Genomic DNA, 22,747 nt, shown 5'->3' on the forward strand with positions numbered 1-22,747 from the left:
GGGAGGGGAGGGGGGACTACGACGAGTAGTTGCAAAGTTTTTCCAACCATTTCCCTGGGTTTTGCCTGGTTTTTTCTGCCGCTGTTGTTGTTGTTGTTGTTGCTGCTGAAGGTTTGGAGGTGCATGGCATATCAGCTCGAGACTTCCGGCGGTATCTTTTGTTGGCCTGAGCCCCGGCTCAAGCTCCAAGCTCCTTTAGGGCGTCACGGCACACACTTAGCCCGAGCCCCCTTATCCCCCAACCCCCCCCCCCCCCCCACCGATCCGTCCTGACAGGTTGAGAGCTTCATCGGAGTCCATGCGTCGAGTTCCGTTGCGTTGAGTGGCACTCCCACTCCCCCCTCCACTCCCACTCCCTCCTCCACTTTATTGTTTATTGTTCTTTTCTTTTGCCGGAATTCAGTGGCGGTGGGGGGTAAAATAAAGGGTTTACCTAGAAGAATGGGGACCCCATTTCCATTGTTCAACCTATCATCGGCAATCATAAATATTTATCAAACTAAAGGTGGAGCGGCCATCCCATCCCATGCCACTTAAGGGGCACAGGTTAAGGGAGAAAGAAAAGAATTAAATTTCATTTGCATATGTTAAGTGGCAGAAGCAATTAAAGGAACATCGCAGGCGACAGGCATCAGGAGCAGGAGCAGGACCACAGCCTGAAACTGGATCTGGAGCGGGAGCTGGAGCCTCAAGACGGTCCATAACCAGTAGCTGGATCTTAAAGAGGGCCAACGATGGAGGGAGGGCTGCAAAGCAGGAGGAGAAACGGCCAAGGACGCCCACCCACTTGATTGAGATGTGAAAAGAGCAAAAGCAAAAGCAAAAGGACAAAAGGACAAAAGAAAGGGGGCCCCAAAGGGAGGACACATCAAGCAAGTGCCTGCAAACGTGGGGGGGGGGGGGGAGAGACACATCAAGCAAAAGGCACGAAAGGCCCTCAAAGGCGGGACAAGAGAGGCGCGCGGAAAGGAGGACAAAAAGCGCGTGGAAATGAGAGGCGAAAATTGGGTGAAAATGTGGAAATCATAATTGGCTTCCAAATGCTTGAACTCAATTATGTGCGCACAATTTTTGGTGGGGCATCCAGAAGCAGCAGCAAACGCGCCACCAGAGGCTGCCGTTGACAAGCAAATTATGGATTCAAGGCCAATACACACGCACACGCACAGGGAAGGGGGCTGGGGCTGGGGGGAGGTGCTCTCTCTCTCTTTCTCTGTCTCTGTGTGTGCGCCTGGGAAATGGCACTTTCACTTTGGGGAATGCTCAAGACAATTTGCATAGCATTTGCGAAGGCAGGAAAAGGAAAGGCAGCTCTGTCTCTGGCTCCGACTGCACAGCCACGGAGGAGGTTCTTGGGGGGCGTGCGACTGTGTGACCCCAAAAACACAGACATGATAAATTACCCAAACATAAATTAAAGATAAATCATGGCTGCAGCACACGAGATGGAAATGCACAAGGAAATGCACAACCCCTTCAGCAAATTAGAGGTTCCAGACGCTAGCGAGATGCGATGGAATCTGTCTGGAGTTATAGTTAGTCAAGGATAAAGACAGCGGAAGGTAATCCGCACTCTGGACAGCCGGGACTTCGAGGGAGTGGCCACCGATGAGGAAACAGTCCAAGAATTGCCCGAAAAGGGCTTGAGTAATCGATCTGGCAGCAGCAGCAGCAGCAGCAGGCGCTTAAAGTTGCCACAGCACAGCACAGCACATCCTTAACCCCGATTTAAGTTGCATGCAACCGCTACACCTTCTCACAATCGCTGGCGGCAAATAAAAGGCGAGGCGAGGCGAGTGGCACGTGCTCAATGCAGTTTGAAAGGACACCGCGGCGAGTCATGGTCATCCCAGCGTATCGGTGTGCAACGGTGCGACCAGAAGGCCAACTCGTTTTGAGAGTCACGTAGTAATCGACACATTCCCCAAATCTCTCGGCAGTTTATTGACTCTGTCACCGGAGAGGCGGTGATTGTTGTTGTTCGAGGCACGGTCAGCCACGCCAGGCCATGCCATGCCTTCGAAAAGGCAAATTGGAAGATTGAGCCCAGGGGGGATGGAAAGCCATCGGAAATTATCAGAAAGTGATGATCAAAGTATTAAAAGAAGAGAGTAGTCATGGCTATACTTCATAGAGAGCTGATTCCCAGACTCTTTATAGAACAAGTCCAAAGGGAGCGACCTTTTCTGGGGACCTTTGACCGGCTGATACCCCTGCCGCCCGACTTTTTGGGTTTAGCGTAATGGATTTCATGCTCGTGATACCACTCCTTGATCTCCTTGGTCTCCTTGATCGTTCATTCTTTGGCGGGGCTTCTGGGCCACCTCTACACCTGCCTGGACAGCAGATGGGCAGCCCTCCAGTGGATAAGCCGCAGACTGGCAGGAGATGAGTAAGGAAGAGCCACCACTCCGTACTCGAGAGGAAGTATTCAATTTGGTCTCCAAGGACACCCTGATCTCTGGTGCACCCTTCCCTGGCCCAAAATCTGACACACAGAACGGGGATCAGATCGAAGACAAGCTACTCTACAGCAGGGATGATCGGGTCAAGTGTCTCCACAAGCTCTAGTCTCACCTCGGATCCAGCCGATGCTCGTAGCCTTCGCTAGGCACAAGATTGGGATGCCTTGAAAGGGTATTAGTTTAGATTTATAAGTTCAAATTACAATGTTAAAGCGATTGAAATTGTCAGATAAATGAAAGCTTTCCAGACTTGAAGGCAAGAAATGTACGCATTAAAGCTTCTTGCGCGCTCTCTCTCTCTCTCTCTCTCTCTGCTTGGCTGCTGTAAAGCTCGATCTGCTCGCACAGTATTCTCTAAAACCTCCGAGCGGCAGCAACGAAAAGTGTTTCGAGCTGAAAAATCATTTGCCAAGCGATGAATTAAAGGAAAATAAAGCAATACGAGCAAATACTATTGCTAAGAACCGAAGATTGATCCAAAAAACAACTGATCGCAAAGCAAACTCGAAAAATTCACAAATCTTAAGCAAAATGTGAACGAAATGGGAGAAGCAAGCGCATGGATAAAGCTCTGATAATGCTTGCTCGCACAAGCTGGCTGCTATGCTCTTCGTGCCCAAAGCTTGATGATTGCTCTTTGGAAAGCTTGCTGCGAGTGGCCTTCTCTTTGGGCTGCCACTTTTGATTCCGATTCACTACACGAACAGCTGTTCGGGTTATTCTATAGAGTCGGAAAACACTAATCGCTCCACACAGATAATACTGTGGGTACAGCCGCCGCAATTACTGGATCAAGTCGAAAAGTAACCGCGCCGTTCAAAGTTCAACAGGCCGACGACGAAGGTCGAGATGGGAACGCTGTCCCTGGCAAATGTGAGTCAGTCGATGCCGGCATCGATCGGCTTACACTATTCTACACACAATTGAGACCCTGTTTGATTATCTGTTCCTCTCTTGCAGTACGAGGAGGTGAGAATATCGGCGCCGTGGGGCCACATATCGGGTCGCTGGTATGGCAATCGAACGGAACGACCCATTCTGGCGATTCACGGATGGCTGGACAACCTGGGGACCTTTGACCGGCTGATACCCCTGCTGCCCGACAACGTGGGGGTGCTGTGCATCGATCTGCCGGGCCACGGGAGGTCGTCCCGCCTGCCGCCGGGCATGCATTACTCCGTCTACGACTACGTGTTCGTCATTCCGCGGGTAATGAAGGAGTACGGATGGCACAAGGTCTCGCTGATGGGCCACTCCTTGGGCGGCATTATGGCCTTCATCTACGCGACCCTCGCGCCGCACACGGTGGACATGATCATCTCGCTGGACATACTGCTGCCCATTCCCACAGATGCCAGGGGAAAGGATGTGGACACGTTCGGCAGGAACATGGAGAAGCATCTGGTGGAGGACGAGCGCCAGGAGGAAGGCAACCTGCGCGAGCCGCCCGCCTACACGCTGCCCGAGCTGCGCAAAGTGCTCTCGAAGGGCAGCTACAACTCGGTGCCCCCGAGGGAGGCACAGCATCTGCTCTACCGCCAGGTGGCCAAGTCGCAGCTCTACCCGGACAGGTTCTTCTTCTCGCGGGATGCACGGGTCAAGTTCTACTACCACATCTTCTTCGAAGAAGGACTCGCTGCGGAGATGGCGAGACGTATCCAGCGAAAGCCCTACCTAATCATCAAGGGCTCCCTGTCGCCCTTTGTGGGACCCCACTGTGACGAGGCCATCGCCATTCTGGGCAAAAACAATCCCCACTTTGAGCTGCACGAAGTGCAGGGCGGCACTCATCACGTCCATCTGCACGCCGCCGAAGAGTGCGCCAAGTACATTGGACCCTTCATCAGACACCACCGTCCTCCCAATCTGACTACCTGGTCTCTGGCGGGCAGAGGGGAGCAGCTCAGCTCCAAGGAGCGCCGACAGGCCCAGGAGCAGTTCTTCGCCAGAAGCAAGCACAGCAAACAGAGAAGCAAACTGTGAGAAGAGTCGCTTTCAAAGTGCCAGAAATAGATTTGTATAATCATAGTTTTAGCAATAGTTTCGCACTAAACATAGAGTTTATTCCGTGCACAGATCTTGGAGCGGACAGACGCGACAATAAAAATTATAAAAATAGTCCAGAGGGGATTCTGCAGATAAGACTCTGGCCACTGGAAACGTTCCTCCTCTCTACTTCCCTCTAATCCTTATCTTTCAAGCCACCAAACCATGTACCATATAGTTACCCATCGCTCCTCTCCTCTCCTCTCCGATCCACTGCTAAAAACACTACTAAAAACCCAAATTTCCATGGATCCAAAGAGGAGATAAGAAATGGTAGAAGGCCGCTGACGGGCTCTGACGGGTCCCCCTCTCTCTGTTTTTGGAAATACACGTTATCACAACATAACGTCCAGATTTCACTTGCTGTGCTGGTGCTGTGTTCCGGAATCATTCCGCGCATAGATCTTTGAGTGGACAGTCGCCTCGCCGATTTGGCGCCTATTCCCATAGAGAAGAGATATTGCAGATAAAACACGGGCCTTGGCACAGGGCGTATAGTTTTTATGAGGATGGGCACATTGTCGCTGGATGATGTAAGTGGTTTCATAATGGAAAAGTGGAAAAGCGGAGATATTGCAGCATTTCTCGTGGTCTTTGCAGTTCGAAGAAGTGAGAATTCCAGTGCCGTGGGGTCACATATCGGGTCGCTGGTACGGCAATCGAACAGAACGACCCATTCTGGCGATTCACGGATGGCTGGACAATCTGGGGACCTTTGACCGGCTGATACCCCTGCTGCCCGGCTATTTGGGCGTGCTGTGCATCGATCTGCCGGGCCACGGAAGGTCCTCCCACCTGCAGCCCGGCATGCACTACAGCGTCGACGATTACGTGTACATTATTCCGCTGGTAATGAGGGAATATGGCTGGAAGACGGTCTCCCTCTTGGGGCACTCCATGGGGGCCATCCTCATGTTTGTCTATGCAGCTCTGGCGCCGCACACTGTGGACATGGTCATATCGCTGGACATTCTGGTATCCGCTTGCAGGCAGCCCGACGGCAACAATCTGCGGCTGTCGGCGCAAAATATGGAGAAGCATTTGCGGGAGGACCAGCGACTGGTGGAGGGCGGCGACGGCGAGCCGCCTGCCTACACGCTGGAGACGATGTGCAGGGCCCTGGTCCAGGGCAGCTTCCAATCGGTTCGCTACGAAGTGGCCCATCACATACTCCATCGCCAGGTGACCCAGTCGCAGGTCCATCCGGAGAAGCATTACTTTTCCCGGGATGGGCGCATCAAGTTCATAAACCACGCCTACCTCGACGACGGTCTGTTTGCGGCGATGGCGCGTCGCATCGAGACGAATCCCTATCTGATCATCAAGGCCTCCGATTCGCCGTTTCTGGGGCCCAGCGAGGCCTTCTCTGTTCTCAGCAAATGCAATCCAAACTTTGAGTTCCACGAAGTCCAGGGCACCCATCATGTCCACCTCAACGAGCCCGAGAAGTGTGCCCAGTACATTGTGCCCTTTCTCATACGCCATCGACCTCCGACGCTGGAGTCCAAGGAGGGGTCGCAACAGCCACGCTTTAATCCAAACAGCAAACTGTAACAATGGCTTTAACATTGCCACCCACTCACGCGATCACTATCACTGCCTGCTTGATAGATAAACAGATTAGAATAAGATTAGTTAGACGATGGAAAGTATAAGTGCTTTTGGGGTAAGGCCAGATTACAGCTCCACTTAAAGAAACCCATAGCCTTTGCTCAAAAACATTTATAGAGTGAATATAAAGGTTATTCATTCGGTTCTTTGTTTCGATTGGACTCTGTGGTTATTGGTATTTTTTCTGTTCTTCTATTTTTGGTGGATATTTTTCGATATTCCAATTCGTTTGGACTCTAGATTTCTTTCTATGGAAGTTATGGCAGATGTTTATTGCATTTTTTGTGGTTTATTTTTGGACATTTATGGTTTATTTTTAGTTGTGTTTTTGTGAGTTCCTGATAACCTTAAGGTTATATATATTTTTCATCTATAGAGCCCTGCCGGCAGCCGAATTGTTTCGCTGGGATTCGGTCTTCGCTTCTCATTCAATCAAAACGCTCGCCCAAAACGGCCTAAGCGAATTTTTTACTCTGTCAGATCCTCAAATTTCGTTTCTTTTTCCCGCTCACTCTCCATTTGATTGTCTGGTTGCTGTACCTTCTGCCCAAACTCTGAAGGAAGTACTCGTAATGATCGAAAGTATTCAAGAGGCATGCGAATAATAGTTGTGATTTTATGATAATTATAATAGGTTATGGTGCACCTTTGATCATTATCATATCTCTCTACCAATCGTTTCCTAGATTCCATAGATATATCTATCTATATCCTTAGGTCCTATGGTTACTTCTGGCTTTGCTACTGCCTCCTTAGTTGGGTTCCTCGTGTGTTAGGTATTCCTTGATCAAGTATCTTCTTCTTTTTTATCAAACTCCCAAATGTTTCCTTACTTTAAAATCTCCCCCCCCCCCCCCCCCCCCCTTCGTATTGGCTTTTGCAACGGCAATTTGTGGGGCATCTATCAACCTTTCCCACGGTGGTGTCAGAGCCAAAGTCCCTGTTAATACCTAAGCAGAGACAGGCATCCATCCTTGTCCTAGTCACACACCCACACCCTGCCACATTCCTGCGTGTGTGTGCGTGTGTTTTTTCCTCCCCCCTCACCCCCACAAAAGCCATTGTCGTTGCCATTGCCGTTTCCTGCTATTTCAGAGCAATTTTAAGCAGCTTACTGCTTGAGCGCATTAGAACAATTAGCGCTATCATCAGTGCCATAGATTCGCGGCGATCCGCCGGAGCACGAAAAGTTAAGCGCCAATTGTGAGTGTCCTTCGAAAGTCCTCCTCCCGAATCCTCCATCGAATATTAATTAATATGAAGACTAGAAATAGTTTTCAAGTGAATCCCTGAATTGTTGTTCCCGCAATTACTGCAATGAATGCAAATCAAGTCCCCCGAAAAATCCAAACAATTGTCGGGGAAAAGCTGGCTCTGGCTGTGCCTCAATGAAAATTAATTTGCCACAGCCGCATAGAATTTTCGCAGCCTGCTTTTAGGCCGACGCCTGGTAACGGCAAGGGGAAGGAGAGGGAAAAGTGTGTGGCGGGGGGTGGCAAGTCCTTCCGTCATACTTATTAATTTAAACACTTGTCGCTGTCCTTGTTGTTCCTGCTGCGACCTTGAATGGCTTTTCTTCGAGGGGCGGCAGGGGGTGGAGGGGGGGGGGGGGGCTTCTTGTTTGAATTTTAAACATTTGTTTGTGCCACGCATAATTTTGCTGTCATATTAATATTTATGCCCCCCCAAAAAGTTTCGCCTTTGTCTTCTCACTTCGCTGCGTCTCGGAAATTCAATCAATTAATGTTTCAAATGGCAGGCATTTTCAGACCCCCCCCCCCCCTCCGCCCTTTCTGTTTTATGCCTGGTTTTTCTTTTTCATTTCTTGTTTTTTTTCCCCTCGTTGCTGGCAACACTATCGATTTTGCCGTTTTAGAGAGGTGCCACATACGTACCACGTGGCATATATTTCCCCTCTATGTGTGTGCGTGTGTGCGTGTGTGTGTGTGTAATCAGAGACGCCGCAGGGTTTCCTTTCATTCCGTTCATTTTTCGGCATTTTGAAGGTGAAACCATAAAGCCTTGACGGGGCATATGCCTAGATTTTTGCCAAATTAAAGTGGGGTTTGGGTTTGGTTTTTGGGGGATGGGGGATGGGCATGGAACGAGCACTTAACTGCCCCTTTTCTGCACCGCGGGAGGGGACATGGCGTTGGGGAGGGGGGGTCGCTAAGGGTTAACTCAACGCATTTTCGGTTCCAATTTCAGCAACATTTTGGCCGCTTTCGGTTCGGCTAGTCGCCTCTTAAAGCCTTCAAGAAAATGCAAAGTTTTCAAAGGAAATTTGATGAATCTTTTGTTTCCCAAAATGGGGCTATTCAACTTTTGGAGCAGCTTGGAGGGTGGAATACGATTTTCAAGAATTTTGATATGCCTGAAAAATGAAGTAATTTTCATGCTTTTCAAGTTAAGGGCCCCCCTTTTGGTAACCTTTTGAGGCTCTTTAAGACCGTCTTTCTTGAGCCGAAATCTTCTTCTAAAACTGCTTTGATGGGCTTGAAGGAATACAACCAAACAATTCAATTAGGAGCAACATCTCTTGCCAAAAACTTTCGCCGCCGCGCCGTACTCGTAAAAGTGCATCTTCAACTCTCGTTTTTCCGCCATAAATTACAAAAATTACCCACAAAAACGGGGAATATTTCTGAAGTAAGCTCCAATCCAAGCACTACCACTGTCCACTTATCCATCCAATAAACATCAACGGGCACACCTATTGCTCTGCCCATAAAATGGCCAAAAACTACCGCCAGTCAGCCAGCCAAATGATTTAAAACGAGCCACAAGGATCGGAGGATTCTCTCTCTCTCTGTGTGTGTGTGTGTGTGTGTGTGTATTCCGGTGGAAAATGAAATGGTGGAAAACCCTTAAACCAGATGAATTATGCAGAGGGGCCTCCTGGCGGCTGCCTCCTGCCTGCCGCCTGGCCCAAGGCTTAATAAACCAAACTTAACGAAAAACTGTTTAAAATTCGAACGGGACTCCGAGTCTGTAATAAATCTGAGGCCACAAACTGCACTCGATTGCCCGGGGGCATGCAACGTCGTCGTCTCTGGACGTCTCTCTATCGTCTGTGTGTGTCTGTGTGTGTGTCTGTCTGTGTGTGTGTGTGGCGTGTGCGAAAACGTGTGCGCAATTTTCGCAATTTTCTAATAGCCGCTAAAGCTGTCTCGGGGGGCAGCAGGAGGAGGAGGAGCAGGAGGGCAGTGGATTCTGGTGGGGTAGGGGAGAGGGGGGGTACGTATTTCTCGGACGGCTGTTATTAAAAAAACAAGTCAGGCTACATTTCACGTACGATGATGATGCTGCTCCGGCTCCTCCTGGTGCTCCTCCTTCTCCTGCTCCTCTTTGCATGACTTTTTGTTTTTAACTCGAGCGGAAGTGCTTTCGACGCCATTTTGTGGTCGGCCATGCTGCAATTGAGTGCAGGCACTAGTCCTTCACTCCACGCTCCTTCCTGCCACGCTCGCTGTGGTACGTGCCCCACTGGCCGGGCACGCACTTAAAGTTTCATTAAACAATCCATCGCGCGCCTAGGCCTCCGAGGAGCCCAGTAGCCCCATAAATTCCTGCTAAGCAGTGAAATGGAAAGGCGGCAAATCTATGACAACCGCCATTTGCATTTCACCCCGGCTTTCGCTGGAATTTCTCAGCCCCCACTCCACCCTCCTCAACATTCCGCTGGACAGGCCCAGGATGGGTCCATTAAATCTGCTACAATTTACTTGTGATTGACATGTTTATAAGGGTCACCCGCCCCCCCTTCGGCGGCTAGAGTGGACCCTTTTTCCGGGTGGCACAATATTTGCTCTGGTGGCCCCCCACTTTTCATAAGAATGTGAAGTGAAGCCTGAAACGGTTCTGTTTTTTTCCCTTTCGCTTCACACACAAATAAATCTTTGATATTTGCACTGTCGGAGGAGCATACTAAATATCCTTTTTGCATTTTCAAGTACTTTTCCCTGCCTCCCTGCTGCTGGGGCGGAGGTGGGGGGGTTAACCAAACAGAGAGAAAAGAAAAGTGGATAGCAATTCCTGGTATTGGTCCGAGTATCTTCTGAAATCCCAGGCACACAACACAATTAAAAGTTCCCACGTTGTGCGATACATGAATAAAACAACACACAGAGAGAGGGGGGGGGGATCCAGTCGCCAGTCCAGCCGGGAACTCCATTCCATATCCATAAAAACAAGAAGAAGAAAGAGCAGCACAGAGGAAGAGACCGAGAGGAAGCCTCCACAGAATCTCCGATATCTCCATCAGCGGACAAAACGCATGTTTTGTTTTAATTTTGCTCACTTGGCGGAAAAGAAACTCCATCTGCCCCCCCAACCCCAGCACCGACTGCAACGTATGCGAACAGGTTTTATGCGGCCCATAAAAAGGGCAAAACGTGCCAGTAATCAGCCGGATCAGCGGGTGGGGGGAGGGGGGGGCGGGTAAGGGAGGCCGCCTCAATTGATATGCAGCGAAACAACAAAAAACAGCTGACACGCGACCAACTCGAACTGCAACGAGCCGATCCATGGGCTCGAGCCGCAACCAGGCGATCCATGGGCTCGAACCGCAACCAGGCGATCCATGGGCTCGAACCGAACTGCAGATCGCACCCCAACTCAAGATCGAACCTGTGCGAACCCCTCGCACCAACTCGAACCGAGTTCCAGTGTAGCTCTTCACGCCGGCGCGAGACTTCAAGCCGTGGTTTGCGGTGCGGTTCGTGCGGTGCGGTGCGGTGCCGAGATACTCGTAATAAAAATTAATCCGTTTAGGAATTCGAAAGTAAGACAACAACAAATGTTCGGCAATCGAGAATCGAGAATCGCGAATCAAGAATCGATAAAGAAGAGTTCTGGAGAAGTCATTTACGCGAAACTTTGAACATAATTCAAGTCAAATTACAGAATACCCCCCAAGAATACGCCACGGAATGAACTGCAAAACTCATTTGGAAACCAAAAAAACATTTGTCAGCTGTTAAAACAAATTTTGTGGAGAAATGTTAATGACTTTTTGTTGTTGCTGCTGTTGCCTGCCAGTTGAACTTTTCAATTAATTTAACAGCCCGTTGCCGTTGTTCATTTTCGCCTGCCCCGCATAGATCTTATCGTCATATCATAAAACAAAATAAAAGCTGCCCCGAGAGTCAACGTCAACGTCGGATTCGGAGTCACAGTCGATGTCCGGGGGAGAGAGAGGAGAGAGGGCAGAAAAAAGTTCTCAAGAAAGTTTACCAAATTGAAAGAAAACAAAACAGAAACTCAAACTCAAACGGTTGATTGTTGTTGCCGCTGCTGCGGCGGGCTGTCTATTTTAGTAGCATTTTTACGTGCCACAAGCAGCAGCCACAGACGTAGCAGCAGCAGACGCAGTTGGGGCCTAAAAGGTGTGCCCCGTTACCCCGTTCAAAGTTAGCGGAAAGCGGAGCATTACGTGCCCTGCGGGGGTCGCAATTTTCAGCTACCCTTTTATGGAATACCCCGCACTGGGAGCGTGCTGGGGGGGTATATTGGCACTCCATCTCCATGCTAAGGAAGGACTACCCGAATTTCAAGGTTTTCCCTTTCATATTCTATGGAGCTTTTAGCCCTTCCCATCAACCCAAGTGATTTTTACCAAGAAACAAATCCGAATAATGGGTATCCCATGGCTGGAGCATTCTTACATGTTTTCTGCTGCCTCTTTTGTGTTTCTTTTTCTGCTGAATCCTCATATAGACATAGCTCTGCCATTCCATATTTATTTGCAAGTAATTTTTAGACTGACATTTGAAACCAGAAAATATTTTCATGCTCAAGCCAGAAAGTGGCTTCTGCAAGGTTTTTTTTTTGCCATTAATTGAAATTCAATGCGGATGAGGCGGTGCGGCGCGGTACGGGGGGGGCAGTGGCAGAAGCTGCAGTAGCAGCGGTAGGGGAAGTGGCATGCTGGGTAGGGGTAGGGGGGGAAAACCGCTACCTATCTACAGCTATGACAATTATTACAGCTTCCTCTCCTAAAAGCTGCCCGAAGGAACAGGTTGCTATACAGCCACTCCATCAAACCCGAGACCAGCCCCAGCCCCCCCCGCCTCCAAGCCCCCCATCGAACCAAAGCAGTGCAAATTGCTCGACCAGGCATAGAACATACAAAAAAAGCGGAGCAAGTTTGTAAGAGGGAGAGAGGAGGACTGTGCAAGAGAGAGAGAGGGGGGCGGAGGGGGGTCTGTGGCAGGAGAGACCACTTACGCATAACTGTAAGATAGACGGACTTTCAAGCAAACAGGATTTTTGTTGTTGCAGTGCACGTACATTCAAGTGAAAGAATTACTGCACTCTTCTGCTCTCTCTCTCTCTCTCTTTCGAGTGTGTGTGTGTGTGTGTGTGTGTTGCGTTTGAGTGTTTGCCGCGCCCCTTATCAGCCGGGAAATTAAGTTCAAACTGCCGCTGCCGCTGCCGCCTCTCTGGCATAGAAAAAAAAATTTAACTTCAATTTGTGTCAAAATACTCATGCGCTAAAATGGAATTTTTCCATTAGTCTCGAAGAGCCAGAAGGAGATAGAGACAGAGAGAGAGAGAGGAGACCAGACAAGAAAAACAGCAATTGGGGCAACGAAGCTGGGGATACCCTTCCTTGCAATAAATTTAGTTGGGACTTGGTGGAATCATCGAAAACTTTATGTAGAATGCTAGGGATTTTAGTACAAATTTAAAACTAAATCTTTCTATAGAAAGAAGCGACTCTTTTAACGAGCGATGGTACCAATTTCCATTCGTAACTGTACATTTAGTGGCATTTCAGATTGGGTGCCCTTTAAGAACAATAGAAATGTCGGATTTGAATGATATGAAGATATCCAGATGCTAAAACAGTCTCTTCAGATTTATATATCAGACCCAAAAGGGGAGACTTTTGCAAAGTTTCAAAGTACTATGAGAGATCTCCTTATACTCTTGGAAAACACCTCTTTCTCCTCCGGTTAACAAAAGTACCCCCTCTGTTAGGGTATGTAAACAACAAACTACAACAAAAACTCCTAAACTAACATGAAAATAGTGAAAATCATGTGGAGAGACTGGCTCTGGCTTTGGCTCTGGCTTTGGCTCTGGCTTTGGCTCTGGCTAAAGGCAGCAAACTTCAGGCAGCTGCAACTTGTCAAACGTGTTCCCCAACAAAGTCGCGCGGCATTTGGAAATGTGCAGCATTGTGCAGCAGCAGCAGCAGCAGCAGCAGAGCCACCAACAACAGAAAAAAGCCTCACATAACTGTGACTTGTATTAATTTTCCAGCAAACAAAAAGAAAATCTTAAACAGCATTTTCCTCTACACATATCGTAGGAATAATGACTGCTGCCTGCCGGAGACACAAAAGCTTCAATTAAGAATTCAAGAGAAGCCGCATCATCCGAACGATCCCGACGAGATCCCATCATCCGCATCATCATCGTATCCCCCCCCCCCCCCCCCCCCGATTGTAATCCCTGGAAGATATGGAGGAGGACGTGTTGAATGCCCTGCAGACGCGCAGCGCCTATCTGTCCGGCGGCTTCGATCGCCAGAAGCGAATCATTTTCGTTGTGAATGCCTTCAACGATCTACAGCTGTGGAATCGTCGCTATCTCCAGCTGACTCTCGACTATCTCAAGCGTTCGCTCAGGTGAGAATATCGGGAATTACAGAGCTACAGAACTACAGAACAAAAAGATGTGTGGAAATGCCGACCAACTAATTAGCATATGGCCGAAATATGCAAATAACCCGCAGATGATATAGGTTTCTTTTCTTTTATACGCTCTTTCATTACTTTTGATTGGGGATGGGTCGAGGGACAATATCTGGTTATTTATATGCAAAGTGTCACAGTTCTACGGCCAAGTAAATGTTTCTAAAAGCCGATCTGATGACGGAAATGTCTTCTGTCAAAGGTCGACGGCGGAATGCTCTCTTCCAAGAGGTTTTTGGGGTTGTGGCCTGTTCAAACTCGTAGGGGGAAATGTGTTAAAAGTTGAGAAAAACTAAAGCTGTAGAGGGTTTTCCAAGTCTCCCTTTAAGGAGATATTTTCCACTACTTACATTCCACTTCCACTGCATTTCTTTCGGTTTGCGGGTTAATCTGGAAAAAGGGAAAGCACCCTGCTACCCCATTCAAAGGCCGTTTGGAGCAACGCCCCTCGAAACAAGCAAATTGTTGGATTTTACGAGGCAGCAATCAAACGGACAGAGGGAAGGGGGAAAGGGGGAAGGGGGGCCCTATGAATTATGGATATATTGATCGTGATCAATCAAGCCAGGCATTGGGTCACCAGCGACCCCAAAGACAGAGTCTTTAATTAAAAGGAAACTTAACTGGCAGCCTAATGAAGCATTTAGCCGCGGATCTTCTCTCCGTTGTAACCCCTCCTCGATCACCGTCGATCTTTTTTGCAGCGCTTCAGTGCTGCAGAACGGCGTCAGCGTGATCGTGAATGCCCAGGAGAGCAGCAGTCGGATCAGCCGCCAGCAGGTGCGCCAGATCTACAGCCTCTTTGGGGGCGACATCAGTGTGGACCTGTATCTAGTCAGGGCGGAGGGATTCTGGGAGAAGCACGTGGAGCCGTGCGCCAAATCGCAGACCAAAGGAGAGGTACTACCCTGCCCCATCTCACCCCCGAAAATACTGATCCTCTGTTATTCCATCGTCCATCAACAGCCTTTGGTGCTGTCCAGGTCGCGTCTGGCGAAATTCATCGATCTGCACAACCTGCCGGAGGAGCTGGGCGGCACACTGCAATTCAACTACGATCTGTGGCTGCAACAGCGCAAGGTGAGTGCCGCAAATCGCATTGGTTCGAGTTCGAGTTCGAGTAGCATTCCATTCGATTTGCACCAGGCCATTGACGAGTTCACCAAGTCGCACGTCCAGACTTTGGGCGCCATGGAACAGCTGCTGGCTCTGTTGCGGGCCAACAAGGCGATGCGGCCAACGGAAGCGGATGCGGAGCTCAAGAAGTGCGCCCAACTGCATGCCCGGGTCCAAGGCAGCATCGAGGCGGCCATCGAGATGGGTGAGTGTCGATCTCCGTCGATTTGGAGTTCAACCCCGAATCAAATTTCGAATCGCGCTGCTGTTACGAATCGAGTTTGTGGCTCAAGTCATTTGTTTTTTTTTCTCCGCCGTGTGCAATTAACATAATTCAAAGTGCCCTCGAAACGTGTTGGTTAATGGAGAGGCGGAGAGGCAGAGGGGGGCTGAGACACATGTGACAAGTAAATCATTGAATTTTTTGAGTGTGTTTTCAATTAGAAATGTGCTCCACGTTTGGCAAACTCGTTTTTCGCGTTTGTTTTTTCTTTGCTTGTGGGTTGTGGCTTTAACGGCTTTCAATAACATTGAAATACTGCCGATGGAGAGCTTATAGATTGAGGCCTACGGAGATAAAGACAAACGATTCAGAAATGATCAATAATATTCAAATGTGACAAGGGAATGGCAAGCCTTTAAAGTCTTTGGTTTCACAGAGTTCTGTCTTTTTTTTTTTTTGTGGGAATATTTAGGGATTAAGCCCAACATAAGAAGATTTATATAAAGTATTCCAGGAAAACCCTGATTCATATTAATGAATAAATTATCCCATAATAAACCCAGGAAATTCGTAGACCTCTTTTTGCGTTTACTAAGTATTCAGGCATATAAAAAGGAGCTTTAAGGAGCGGTTGCCCTTGAAAATAGATACTTTATGCCACAAGGAATTCCAAAGAAGGGAATTCCTTGCGATCAGCTTTTTTTTTTGGCTTCTTTGAGGTATTTTTGATTCGTTTCTTGTCTGCGGTTTGCGATCCTCTTCAACTGTATTCGAGTTTAATTTCAACAACTTTAACCGCGTTCTGGGCTGGAGAATGGGGGGGATTCGTGCGAGTGCGTGGGTCTCTCAGAGACAGAGACAGAGACAGAGACAACGGAAAAACGTGACCTTTCACTTAAAGCCACAAAAGTCGTTGATGCGCAACGAAATGGCGGCACATGCCACAATCCAATCTACAGAATGAAAGGTTTCACTTTTGTGTGAGAATAGCGTTAGAGATTCCCGTCAATGGGAGCCCCAGAGTGCCGCCAGATACATTTCTTTCTCTCCTTCTGCGGCCCATTGTTTAGGTAACGCGATCTTGGCGCGCTTCAACGAGGTCTACGAGCCGCAAGCGGCCGCACCTGTTGCACTCGATAGCCCAGCCCCTGCTCCAGCCCCGGCCCCTGCCACCGCCGCGATGGCCCCTCCTCCGCCGCAGAGAGGGCCCCCGCTGCCGCCGGACCTGTGCTGCGAGCGGACCCGCATCGAGCTGCGGCTCAACGAAATCGAGAAGAAGCAGACGGCGATACGCACCGCCTGGCTGGAGCTGCTGCGCTCTCTGCGGGAGGCCCGCGAGCGGGGGACACTCGAGGAGGGTGTGGCCTTCGTCACGAACTGGATCCTGCAGCAGGCGGAGCAGCTGCTGGGCCGCCAGCGGAGCGTGGGAGGGGACGTTCGGGGATGCGAGACCCTGCGCTCCGCCCACGATCAGCTGGAGCTCGAGTGCCGCGACACCTACGGCTGCTACGCCGAGCTGCTCTACAAGATCGAGACGTTTTCCAAGGACCGGCAGGCCGAGCAGGTGCAGGACCTCCTCTCGCAGCGCGATTTCATGCAGTTCGTGTGCCGCTCCTTTGCCAAGCGTCTGGAGCGCAGGAGGAACATCCTAATGACGGCCTTGCGGTACCACCGCCTGCTGGAACACTTCGAGGAGCTGCTGACCACCGGTAACCATGTGGTGGAGGTGGAGAGCCGCTCCCTCGAGTGGCACGAGGCGGAGCAGCTCCTCCTGCAGCTGAAGACGAACCAAAACATGTTGGGTGAGTGCGATCCAACATCGAACATTTCATCATCAAACACCGATCGAACTCCCACACACCACAACCACACACCACACACCATTCACAGGCAACATCGAACGCGAACTTGTGCGCGAGGGCGAGAAGCTCAGCGACATGTTGGCCATGCCGGTGAAAGACGCCCTGGGCCGTGACCTCCAGCTGGACTACAGCCCCGATATCGCCCGACTGCGACGCCAGCTCGACGCCAGCCGCACCAGACGTCAGGTGTGCGGCCAGCGGCTGGCGCTGCAGCGGCTCACCTTGGAGCAGGTGACCCACATCCATGCGTACGAGGAGGACGCGCGGCGGGCCAGGGACTGGCTGGGCGAGCTCTATGCGGTCTTGTTGCAGTGTCACTCCCATGTCGGCTGCAACATACACGAGATCCAGCTGCAGAAGGACGAGCTGCAGGGGTTCGAGGAAACCGGTCGGGTGAGTTTTTTTTCTTTTCGTCTTTTTTCTTTTTGAGAATGTATTTTTTGGGTGAAAAGCTTTCAGGGGAATGAGAGCGAAAGGGGGAGACGGATAGAAGGGGGACACAGGGCAGGGCATGCTTTGACTAACGGTAGTGTGGCCGGTTGTGGTATTTCATACGTGAATTGTGGTATTTATTGGTACTCGAAGGGTATGGTGTGTAACGCCCAGAAGGAAGCGTTTCCGACCCCATAAAGTATATATATTCTGGATCGGCATCAATAGCCGAGTCGAATGAGCCATGTCTGTCCATGCCTCAGATCTATACTGACTGGGTACCGGATATGGAGTGCCAACATTCCAGCTCGCTCTAAAATATTTTTAATATATTTATTATTTAATTGAGATTTAAGATTTTTGAAGAAATTTTGGTATTTAATTTGGTATTTTTAGTATTTTTTGGTATTTTTTATATTTTATGGTATTTTTTGGTATGTGTAGTATTTTTCTTGTATTTCCATCTGTTGTAGTAGCCTTTCAATCTTTCAACCTCCCCCCCTCTCCCATTTCAGAGCATCTACAACTATGGCTGCCAATTGGTGGAGGCCTCCCAGACATTGCGTCTCTGCTGCAAACTGGAACGAAATGCGACTGGAACCGGAAACGAGTCTGAGCCGCAGCACATCTCCCACCAGCTGCAGCACACCTGGCACAGCCTCCAGTCGATTGCCCAGGAGCAGATGACCCGCCTGCGCGTCTCGGCGGTCTTCCACCGCAGCGTCGAGGCCTACTACCGCCAGCTGCGGGAGCTCCGCCCGCTGCTGACGAAGGAGCTCTCCGCCCAGCTGCAGCAGCAGCAGCGTCAGCAGCACAATCGCAGCAGCAGTGGGATCAGCAGCGATGCCGAGGCCGAGACGGAGGCGGAACTGTCGCCGGGCGGACCCTCGCTGGGGGAGCTGCCGCCGCGGCTGCAGCGTCACCTGCTGGCCCGGGAGCAGCTCCTCGTGGAGGTGGGGCGCATGGTGCGGCTGGGTAGGCTGCTCAAGAAGCGACTGAAGGAGCCGTTTGTCTTGGATGCCCTCACGGGCAAAAGGTGAGTGTTCCCAGGGCTCCCTTCCCTTCCCTTCCAGCTCTTCTCCCCACTTTGCAGCAGTTGCGTGAGTGCCTGGACATCGGACTGGACTCTAGGCATGCCATCGGCTCATTCATTATGCTCAACGCATAAAACTTGCAGGGGAAAGCGTTCTGCATATAAACTATGGAAAGGTTAAAGATTTCCACGATTCCCTGCCACACGAGAGAAACCACTAAAGACAGCAAACAGTACAACTAGAAACTAATAAGCTGTGAGACATAATACTAAAAGAAATGACAAATTGGAACATATTAATGCGAATAAGAACGAAATGTGAATGCTCTAGAAGGGATTTCCAGAGCAGAGAAAGTCTTCTTAAACCAAAGGCATCTTCGGAGGCATACCAAACCCCACAACAGTTCCCAAATAGCCCGAAAATCCCAAAGAAAAATCAAAAATACATTTTTGACAGAATAAAACAAATGTCAAGCGACGGAGAGATGCGACGCGATGCGGACGCACCACTCAAAAAAGTTCCGCCAGCGGGGAGGAATAAGTAAAACTACAACAACCACTAAGATATATAGACTAAAAGATATATCAGAACTAAGTGGGAACCGAAAGAGTAGGAGCCACCAGTCTATTTGAGTGCGTGGTCCAGTGCGGTTATTCGGGATCTGTTCGGAGCGGGAAAAAGTTTTTTAGGCGCGCGATCAACTGTCAGGTTGTCAAATTAATGAAACACTCAGCCACACAGAACACTATACATACATACATATATTAACGGGAAGAATATCTAGAGAATTCCAACCCAATCTTTTGGCCGGCTGGAGAAGACACGCACCCACGAAGTGGGTCAAAAGTGAGCAAAGTGATAATTATAGAAGTGTCTTCAGTGGTGGCTCTTCCTCTCTTTCGGTCTTCGGTCATTGGTGCTGATTATGCTCCCATGCTAATCCTGGCAAAGTGAATAATTAGAGACTACAATTATCAGATACAGAGAGAGAGAGAGAGAGAGAGACAGTGAGAGAGAGACACATCTCCCCTGTGCCACCCTGGCCCCGAGCCAAACGCGTGTTCCCGAGCATTACGTCAAACTAATTGTCCCTCATCCCAGTCAGAGGCGCCACAGCCTCCCAGACAACGAGCCCCACCATCCGAAAGCGAAATATGTTTGCCCGATTTCGTAATTTGTTTGCCAAATCAAAGGGCGATGGGGAGGAGGCAGAGGAGGAGCCGACGGCAGCCCCCACTCGACCGGAAGTGCCCAGCATTGTGGTAGATGAGGCGCCCGATGTGGAGAGTGAATCGGAAACAATAACCGCCGCCGCCGCTGCTCCTTTGGCCAGTGAAGAGGAGGATCTTGCCAATGGGGATCCAATCAGTGGCTCCAGCCAGGAGTTGAGCAAACTCCTGGAAGCCATCAATGAGGCCAGTAAGCTCTCGGAGATGAGCAGCGAAGATGCCGAGGAAGATGGGGATGCGGATGATTGTGAGGACGATGACGATGAGACGGCCAGCACGTCCAGTGTAAAGACGAAGATAGCCAAGGCCTCCATTGAACGCGACATCATCTTTGAGGAATCCGAAGGGGAAGAGGAAGAGGAGGATTATCAAGGGCAGCAGCCCCTCAAGAGTCTGGACAAGATCAAAGCCCTCATTCGAAACGACAGTGAAACGTATCCCCAGAGCGACTACACCGACGACAACGACAACGACAACGACAACGACAATGAAACGGAGGAGCCCACGCCCTCGCACTCACGCACTGCCTCATTGGACTCGGGAGCAGCCCCCCCTGATAATGACCGTCTCTCTGGTGATTTCAGCGTCGTGGCCGATGAACTGCCGCTGGACAGCAGCCCCAGTCCCCTGCACGCGGACAGTGGACGGACCAGCAGTGCCAGTGGCAGCGAAGTCCCCGGGGAGTCCCCGCCAGCAGCCACTTTGAGGATTGTGCCCACGGGGAGCAATGAGCTGGCCTGCGCTGCCATCTCCCACAAGCTGGGAGCCATTGCCGAGGTGGCCGAGTCCCTGGACGCCGTCATCCGGGATGTCCAGCAGCAGGAGCAGGCCGGCGGCGGTGGCCCCACTGGGATGTCCAGCACGAATGGAGGCAGTGGCGGACATGGCCACAAAAAGTTGGGCAGCATTGAGGTAAGAGGAAAGAGTTTCCCCTGAGAGAAAACATACTGATGAATCCCCTTTCCCTTTTAGGACTGGCAGTCGCGCTCCACGGAGGATGAATCCTTTGCCACCGCCTCGGAGGGCAACTTTACACCCAACTCGCATTCGTCCTCCTTCCAAACGGCCTCCTATATAGGCTCCGCCAAGAACTCCTTCGACGAGGCTGACGACTCCACCCTGAGCACCTTCGAAATCCCCGAACAGCCGCCCTCGCCGGTGAACATGTCCTTTGACAGCTCAGAGCTGAGCTACTTCTCGGCCCGGCAACAGCAGACCCTCAAGAGCGAGGACCAGGATAGTGTGGTGGGTGTGGCCGAGCTGCACAGCCAGAGTGTCACCCCCACACCGGACGAGGATCAGGAACAGCGGGAGTTTCTGCTGCCGCTGCCCCTGCCCCAGGCCATCGAGTCGGACAGCGAAATGGAGGGCTTCAGCCTGGCCACCGGCATCACCACAGAGCTGGGTCCACGCTCCTCCACTGCCCACACACCGGAGGTGAGTGCCACGAGGTGTGCGTCCTCCTCCGCTGCCGCTGCCTCTGCTGCTGCCACTGCTGCTGCCACTGCTTTCGATCCAGATTCCACTAACCCCAACGAACCGAAGCCGCCAGCCTCCTGGCGGCGCAGTAAATACTACGAGAACATAACGAAACAAACGATCAAGGGGTTCCTCTGATCCTCCGCAGTCACCCTTCCCCCCGCCCCGCAGAGGTCTGTCTGTGCCACCAATTATTACGCGTCATTTGCTGCCCCGAAAATGCTTGCCATTAATTACTAGAAAAATTAGTTGGCGTCTCTTCTTTTTGATGAATTTTCTCTCCCTCTCTCTCTCTCTCTTTCTAAATTTATTTTTGCTCATGAGCTAAAATGCGTTTTCCCTTTCGTTGTGTTTTTGTTTTTCACGTTGCCTTTGCATGAGTTTTCCTTTTGTTCCATGTGTTTTTTTTTTCTAATATTTTAGTTGAAATTTAGTTTAAGGCTTTTGCAAAATTAGAGAATTCCAAAACGCTTCAGCGATGATTTGATGGAAAATTAGTTCGAAACGAATGCTGGATGACAGCTCCTCTCCAGGAAGTCAAAATTTTGCCATTAATTACATAATTTATCGATACACAATATATTTATTTATAATTATTATTTTTTTGTATTTTTATTTATAATTTTTTTTTTTCCAATTTAGTCACAACAAATATAGTGCAATTAATATGAATATTTGACGAATGTTTTTACCCAAAAACAAAAACAAAACACACAAAAATAAAACTAATCATTTGGAATGTTTGTGAATAATATATTTCTCTAAAAATTTCAGCTAATTTTCAAAGTTTTTAAGTAATTTTTAACTTGTTTTTTCAAGTAAGTAATGAAGGAAATGTTTATTTTTCAAAATAATAGTATTTGCGGCCTAAAAGTATGCTATAATTTTTGCAGATCAAATGCCTGAGCGGGTTTGGTTGAGAAAACGTCTCGCCGAAAAAGTTTTGCATACTTCTAGGCTGTTCTAAGAAAAAATGTGATCTCCATTAACCCCTTCGGCGCTCTCTTGTACTATTTTTAACCCCCATCATTAGAGAACTTTGTCTCAGTGGGTGGTCCTTCCCCATCGCCCTCTTAGAATTTAAGGGGGTCGGTGGTCTGTCCCCCAAGTGATTTCAATTATGTGAAATGTGAGCTGTCAAGAGGGGTTCAGAGCAGCAGTCAGCTGTCAGAAGGGGTTACGAATCGAAACAATCTGATTGGGAGGGGGGGTTTCGTTTCCATTCTGGATGGGGGAGTGGCGCTGTGGCACTGTGGCACTGTGACTGCCTCAAGTGCCTCATTAATTTCAATTAAAAAGAAATAAATAAAATTATCCAGCATGTTGTGTGTTGTTTGGAAGTGAAAGAAATCTACTTGAGCAAAAGATCGACAGAAATCACCTACAAGCGAAACCATCTACAAAAAGTGAAAGATACTCGTATCTTTGAGATAATCTTCACACAATTTGTCGGGATTTCGTGAGGGAAAGAAAGACGAATTTCATAATGGGGCAGCTGGCGAAAGAATCAATGATTGCTGCAGCTGTGCAGCATGCAACGTGTGGCA

The 22,747-nt window shown here is 49.6% G+C and overlaps 3 protein-coding genes across 5 annotated transcripts; all 3 read left to right on the plus strand.

The window, feature by feature from the left end:
* The first annotated feature begins 2,830 nt into the window (after positions 1-2,830).
* On the plus strand, positions 2,831-4,607 carry LOC108153544 (probable serine hydrolase). Its single transcript, XM_017283612.2, has 2 exons — positions 2,831-3,338; positions 3,426-4,607. Exons 1-2 carry the CDS (start codon positions 3,315-3,317, stop codon positions 4,446-4,448), a joined length of 1,047 nt encoding a protein of 348 aa, XP_017139101.1. The 5' UTR covers positions 2,831-3,314; the 3' UTR covers positions 4,449-4,607.
* A 98-nt stretch (positions 4,608-4,705) lies between these two features.
* LOC108150814 (probable serine hydrolase) lies at positions 4,706-6,262 on the plus strand. Its single transcript, XM_017279118.2, has 2 exons — positions 4,706-5,044; positions 5,112-6,262. Exons 1-2 carry the CDS (start codon positions 5,015-5,017, stop codon positions 6,063-6,065), a joined length of 984 nt encoding a protein of 327 aa, XP_017134607.1. The 5' UTR covers positions 4,706-5,014; the 3' UTR covers positions 6,066-6,262.
* A 4,541-nt stretch (positions 6,263-10,803) lies between these two features.
* LOC108153384 (SEC14 domain and spectrin repeat-containing protein 1) lies at positions 10,804-21,872 on the plus strand. Of its 3 annotated transcripts, none has more exons than XM_017283357.2 (10): positions 10,804-10,905; positions 13,441-13,759; positions 14,530-14,725; positions 14,792-14,905; positions 14,972-15,146; positions 16,235-16,966; positions 17,055-17,419; positions 17,974-18,494; positions 20,306-20,633; positions 20,694-21,872. In XM_017283357.2, exons 2-10 carry the CDS (start codon positions 13,593-13,595, stop codon positions 21,336-21,338), a joined length of 3,243 nt encoding a protein of 1,080 aa, XP_017138846.1. In that variant the 5' UTR covers positions 10,804-10,905; positions 13,441-13,592; the 3' UTR covers positions 21,339-21,872. The 3 variants fall into 3 exon arrangements, with proteins under 3 accessions (XP_017138846.1, XP_033243148.1, XP_033243149.1); XM_033387257.1 differs by lacking the exon at positions 10,804-10,905 and adding an exon at positions 11,028-11,124; XM_033387258.1 differs by lacking the exon at positions 10,804-10,905 and having other exon boundaries at positions 13,416-13,759.
* Positions 21,873-22,747: the final 875 nt, after the last annotated feature.

The sequence above is a fragment of the Drosophila miranda genome, chromosome XR (genome assembly GCF_003369915.1).
Source record: "Drosophila miranda strain MSH22 chromosome XR, D.miranda_PacBio2.1, whole genome shotgun sequence".
In the NCBI taxonomy this organism is placed as follows: Eukaryota; Metazoa; Arthropoda; class Insecta; order Diptera; family Drosophilidae; genus Drosophila; species Drosophila miranda.